At 44.1% G+C, this 6106-nt stretch overlaps 1 protein-coding gene across 1 annotated transcript; it reads right to left on the bottom strand.

The window, feature by feature from the left end:
• Positions 1-1331: 1331 nt before the first annotated feature.
• On the bottom strand, positions 1332-5867 carry LOC143137648 (uncharacterized). The gene is made up of 4 exons (XM_076297918.1): positions 5707-5867; positions 4349-5044; positions 3602-3731; positions 1332-2461 (listed from the first exon to the last, which is right to left on the bottom strand). Exons 2-4 carry the CDS (start codon positions 4878-4880, stop codon positions 1984-1986), a joined length of 1140 nt encoding a protein of 379 aa, XP_076154033.1. The 5' UTR covers positions 4881-5044; positions 5707-5867; the 3' UTR covers positions 1332-1983.
• Between the last annotated feature and the right edge of the window lie 239 nt (positions 5868-6106).

Below are 6106 nucleotides of genomic sequence, written 5' to 3'. Positions count from 1 at the left end.
TCCCGAATATATAGACATACAGTACGTTTCTTGGTGTTTTATGGCCCCAACATTGTCTTCAAGGCAGCGCTGCCTGGAAGGCACTATGGTTAGGCATGTGTTATGGTTAGGGTTTGGGTTTGGGTTAGGATCAGGTGCCTTTAAGTCGACGGTGGCAGCGCTGCCTGGAAGATATTGGGGGCATAAAACACCATCGAGCCATACAGTACAGGCCATTTAAGTAAAACAGTATACACTGGGTTACTGTGGAAAGATAGGCATTTGTGACTGTTAACACATTTATTTTTTTTCCCTTTAGCCTTAATCAGTTAATGCATTACTATTTAGATTATCAAAAATAAAATAATTCAAATGTTATTAGTCAATGTAACTTTGAATATTACTATTTGTTTATAGATTTTCCTGTACAAGCCTGGTTTTCCTGTTTTTCTCCTTGTGTACTCGACTGCATTTTGTATCTGTACTTTTTTGTGTGTTTGTGTGTGTGTGTGTGTGTGTGTGTGTGTGTGTGTGTGTGTGTGTGTGAGGGGCAGACCGAGAGAGAGAGAGAGAGAAAGGGAGGGGGAGAGAAAGAAAAGGACAGAAAAATAGGGAGAGTAAGAGACACTCAGCTCGGAGCTCTACTCCAGTCTGTGAAGTCTGTTGAAATCCGGGGCGTTTTCTGGCGACCGCCCGCCTTCATATGCTGTGCAAGCAAAGTTTCTCCTGAAACTGAATCAATCATCATAGTTCCGCCTCTGAGGAGCTGCAGTCCTCCTGCACAACGGAAGAAACATTTTCTCCTGAACCTCCCCTAGACCTCTGAAATGTGCTACAATCATTTCTGTTTCTTCAATTTTATAGACCCTTCCAATTGCATAAAAAACACTTGCGTTCTTCAGGCATTTCTGGTGGCACAGAAAAAAAAAATTAAGGACAAACAAAAAAACACTTCAGGCCAAACAAAAGTTTTAAAGTCGACATTTTGTACAGCATTATGCTGCAGTTTGATTCATTTTCATTTCAAAGTATCTGCGTTGGTTTTGAACATTTCAACCAGAAACCCTCTAGAAACAGATTGAAAGGGTCTATAGAGTCCCTCCAACTACACGTCAGCCAGAAAATGATCAGATATGAACCAAAATAGGAAACCATACATAAGGCCTATACTGGCATTAAATGTTAATTAAACCCCTAATTTGCCATTGGAAACATTGGGGAGATTATGAAAAAGAATGAATGAAAGGATGAAATGTTTTGTCTACTGTCAAAATGGACACAAGGCAAAGAAGACCAAGGTCTAAACCACTTCACTTTAGTGTTTAGAATAAGCACAAAGAAGAAAACATATATATATAAAAAACATTAAAGCATTTAATACAAGTCTTCAAGTTGTCCTGTTGTCTTTTAACACATATGTACATTACAGTCAGTCAGTCACACCCCCCTTGATATAGGTCAACACAACTCATTTTTAACATAAAATCATCTTTGAATCCTAAAACACAAAATGAAAATCCCATGATGGACACCAAGAGTTCTAAAATTAATTCAGAGGGTTTTTTTCAAAATCCAAAACAAAACAGAAAATAAATCAGTGCTTCAGACAAGTTGTAAGCAGTGCATTCCAAACCATCACAGTGCTTCACACAACAAACATTTTGTTGTGAGGAAGTAGTTCATTCTGATTGTGTAATTGATCATGTCAAGAAAAAAGTCCTTAGCCCTCAAGACACCTACAGCCATGGGTGGAAATTAACTTTTTAAAACGTGAACATCTACCAGCCACTGACAAATAAATGATACAATTCACCAGCCACTCAATCTTTATCGAAATCTTTATAGCCAGTTTGATATTTCGGCATTTGGCTGGTGCTAATTTTTATTCCTGTCTACAGCAATGTCAAACTAACCTTAAATCTACCCACAACAACAGCAACACCTAAGGTCTGGGTTTGGGCACTAGGCTTAGTGTCCTTGTGAGTTGGCATCTTGGTGGCTACGCTACGCGAGGCCTGTTGTGGCACCTAGGCCGCTGGAGATGGTTTCGTAACCCACGGAGACCAGAGTGAGGACGCTACTCTCCATGGAGGCGGGCTCCTGGCTCTCCGTGGCAGTGGCAGGGTCCAATCGGATCTGTTTCCTGTTCTGGGCGTCGGCGTCGGCCATGGCTGTGGCCGCGTTGGCACTGGGGCCGGCCTTGCTTTTGCCCCCCCTACCTCGAGATTTGCCCTCGCGGGGGTGTTTGCTGTTGTCCTTGGGCACGCGTGGCTTCCTCATACGCTTGCGAGCCTTCTGAACTGTTGTCTCGGACTTGGGCTCCGCGTTGCCTGAGAGGATGCGGATCTGCCGCTCGATGACGCTGTCCACCATGTCCAGAGCTACGTCCAGCATTCCCGTGCCCAGGCCGTGCGTGGCGTTGGCGAAGGACTTGCTGTTGGCCGGATCGTGGAAACACTTCCTCATCTCCTCCAGGTAATTCCTAGTAGAGATGGAGGGGAATGCAAGAGGGTCATCAGTGGTCCACTGGTGTCCTGTGTACTGCAATATTTAATACTGCACATATTCAATATGTATATTATATGTTTAGATATAAATGTAGAGAAATTATTTAAATGTGGGTGGAATGAAAGACAGAGGGTCAGGCGTAGTCTAGTGGTGTTCTACACCAGTGTTTCTTAAAGTGTGGTCCGGAGACCACTGGTGGTCCGCAAGCTATCCCAAGTGGTCCGCGAGCAGACGTGGTAAATTCTAAAACTGATAGTTCCGGTCCTTGATTGTGATTGGCTGAATCACGTTTGATGCCGTTGTAAAATGCAGCATAAACATACACCTTGACCGCATTTAATTCTATATTACTGCGCTACCATAACTTGATAAAAATTTTGAAAGTAGCTGCGCTTGCACGTCGTGCCTAACAACGCCCCTTAGCTGTTCAGAATCAGTGTAACCTACGGCCTCTCGGGTCTTATTGCTTAAATATAATATAGATCAGTTGTTTGCAATATTGAACCAACTTGTATGTAAATCCAAAAAGTTCTGCAACACTGCCTACTGTATGTAAGTTTAAATATGAATCCTCTGACACAATAAGCAAGGTGCAAAGACAATAAGCAAGTGGTTTAGTGAGAAGGCCTATTGTGTAATATACTGTTGGAGTAGGTCTACTGTTTTTTTTAGCTAGGTAGTCTGTGATTTATTTTTTATTGGTTAAGTGGTCCCTGGTCTGAAAAAGTTTGAGAAACACTGTTCTACACCAAATGTATCCTTCAACGTTTACTTGTATGATTGGAGATAGCTAACCCTTGAGATAGAGTTTCCCAACAATGCTCTAGCCTAAAACCTCCTCCATATTTTCAAAGTAAGACAAAAATACAGTTCTGTCAAAATTTGATGTTGCCAAAAACGTATGTTTCAATACCTCTTTTTACTCGCCTTTACCAGGGGTGTCTATAAATGGGGAAGGTGCTGTACTGTATGCTTTTGTATTCTAAGGGTATTATAGCCTCGAAGTAACAGAATAGGTTGCTAATGCTCTGACTTTCCCCCGTAATCATGACCACCTTGACAAGCAAAAGGCCACATTTCCCTGCATTTCCATATGCAAACACAGGTCTCTCACCTTGTCTCGATGATCTTTGACCAGTGCTGTACATGGTTGGACTCCGGCATCAGTTGTTTGGCCATGTTCTCATAGTCCACGTACTGGAACGCAAAATCTTTCATGTCTTTACACAGTGCTGCGGTGTCTCCTAACGGAATGTAGAACAGTCAAACAAAAGAAATCAGCACGGAGAACAGAAGCCTAAACAACTATTTGAGGCAGAACTTTGTGTCATTCCATAGACAATTCCAATCTTTCAAAGAATTCCAAATAATGTGAATTCCATATTCTATATGAATGCCATGGAAAGCATTCTCTGTATTACCTCAACTTAAGTCAGAGCTTTAAATCATATCTCCATATGCATTGGTATCTGTGTACACCACATACATTCATAAATTAATCGGATGCATTTATCCACAGCAACTCAGTAGCTATCCATTCTGGATTGCCAGATTGACACTAATCAGGGTCTGATTCAGTGTGGTCCACATAAAATGGGATGACCAACGCCATCTCCCGTCAGCCTGGAAGGATACTTAAACTGCGACTATTTCCCCGTTTAGTTAGAGCAGCTGGTGGATCTTTATGCAGTCATGCTGTCTCTCCCTTGATGCACATCATTGTAAATAAACCTCTGTTCCTGATTTTTTCCCTACCATTGTCTGACCATTGCCCCTGACTGGATCTTCATTCATCTGCGGTGTCAAAAATGACCTATGGGAACACCAAACGCCTAATGACGTCGTCTCACGCGTCGCCTACCTTCGGTGAGTTTGGAGAAGGAGCTAGACACGGCTGTGTTGGTGCTCGGCGACAGCCCCAGCACGTTGAGCGATTCCAGCAGCGTCCGCTTGCTGGCCGGCCCTCGGCTGACCCGGGTGTAGGCCGCCAAGGAGCGCAGCGACATCTTCTCGGGCGGCTCCAGCCGTCGCTTCACCTCGTCGTAGTAGATCTGGTACTTGCGCGCCTTGGAGCTCTTCATGTTGGGGTCCAACAGCGAGGCCACCTCCGCAAAGGGCAGCTCGTGCACCGGGATGACCACCCTGCCGGGCTCGTTCTGAACTTCCACCACACCCTCCATGGGAGGGGCCACTACCACCTGTGGGTGCCCGTCCTGTGCCACCTGTGCCAAGGCTTGCATGACCACCGCTGGTGCCAACGCGCTGTGCCCTGCACTCTGGCCTTGGTTCTGAGGCTGGTATATGCCAACGGGCATGCCGTCAGCCACTGACACCTGGACTATGCTGTTTGTGGTGGGGATGGAGGACATATGGATGCCGGGATTGTGCTCCATTACTTAAACTGTGGTCGGCGGTTTTCTTGAACTGACTAAACTAGCACCCCACTATGGGAGAGTTGACATTTGGTGTGCTGATTTTTAGATAGTGTTTCACTCAAGGGTCCCATTACATTCCTATCAGATATTATGTGGTTCTTTTCCCCTCGGGTATGATGCACCTGTAAGAAAACAAGCAACTTTTCAGTTATATCAGAATAAAAATAAAAATGGACCCAACATCCTGCTGATTTCAGCATTTTTAACTTCCACCTCTGTAACTGTAAACAGTTTAATTACATGCAGGAATTATGTGTCTTTATTTTAAACAGCCTACCACTCGGGAAATCAATCAAGAAAGTGTGTTTTTCCCTTAAACACAACCGTTATAACACAATCGTGCTAAAGCCTCCGCTGATAGGCTACTGATTCAGAGTCGACAATTTACTTTCTGACTGACCTGTACAGAGAAGTGGCCGTGCATATTCTGTGCACAGAACGCCCGGTTGTGGCAAGGTGACCATTAAGCGAATTCGGCGGGCAAAGTTTAAAAATTGATCAAGTGAGATAAGGGTCTTCTACCAAAACTTTATTTTATGGTCTTTCTTCAGTGTGCAACAAACGGTCACACTGGAGAGCGAAGTGATCAAACAATCCACAATCTATACTTAATGTTGTAAACAGTAAGCTAGGCCGAAGGCTCTGTAGGACACTGCTATGTTTGGAATGTGTTGCGACACTGTTTCACTGTAAACGATGTATCAACGTAGTTGAGAATGCCTTGTTACAATAACACTGCTAACCTTGATCCAGATGTAACTTACTGACAGCTTTTCTTACTTACCGCTCTACGGTTAATGTTGTTTTTCTACTACACTGATCCTAGAACAGTCCATGGCGAAACGGGCGATGGTCTCCTTCTTCTTCGCTGCTATTTCGGCGGGTTGCAAATCAGCAAACAGTGCACAATCGCCATAGCTGCATTATCCCGTTTACGGATTGGACAAAATAGTCGCCAATCAACGTTTCTGTCACTTTTTATTCGAGGATCTCGTGTGTTGTTCAACTGACGTACCCAAAAGGGCGGAATTTCCGGTGATGAATGCTTCTCCGAACAATGGACTTCGGCACCACGCGCTACTCTGTTTCGACAAGTAGACCTTGATCCTATTACAACTTGGGGTTAAGAGGTGTGTCGTCAAAAACAACTAGATTGTTAAGGCGGCCACTAGGCTGCTCTCGTG

Source organism: Alosa pseudoharengus, unplaced genomic scaffold (assembly GCF_046254945.1).
Source record: "Alosa pseudoharengus isolate Yale_2024_CS ecotype anadromous, Long Island Sound unplaced genomic scaffold, YU_APseudo_1.1 YU_APseudo_1.1_scf_21, whole genome shotgun sequence".
In the NCBI taxonomy this organism is placed as follows: domain Eukaryota; kingdom Metazoa; phylum Chordata; class Actinopteri; order Clupeiformes; family Clupeidae; genus Alosa; species Alosa pseudoharengus.
Note: the sequence above shows the minus strand (reverse complement) of the source record. Positions and strands in the feature narration are given on the sequence as shown.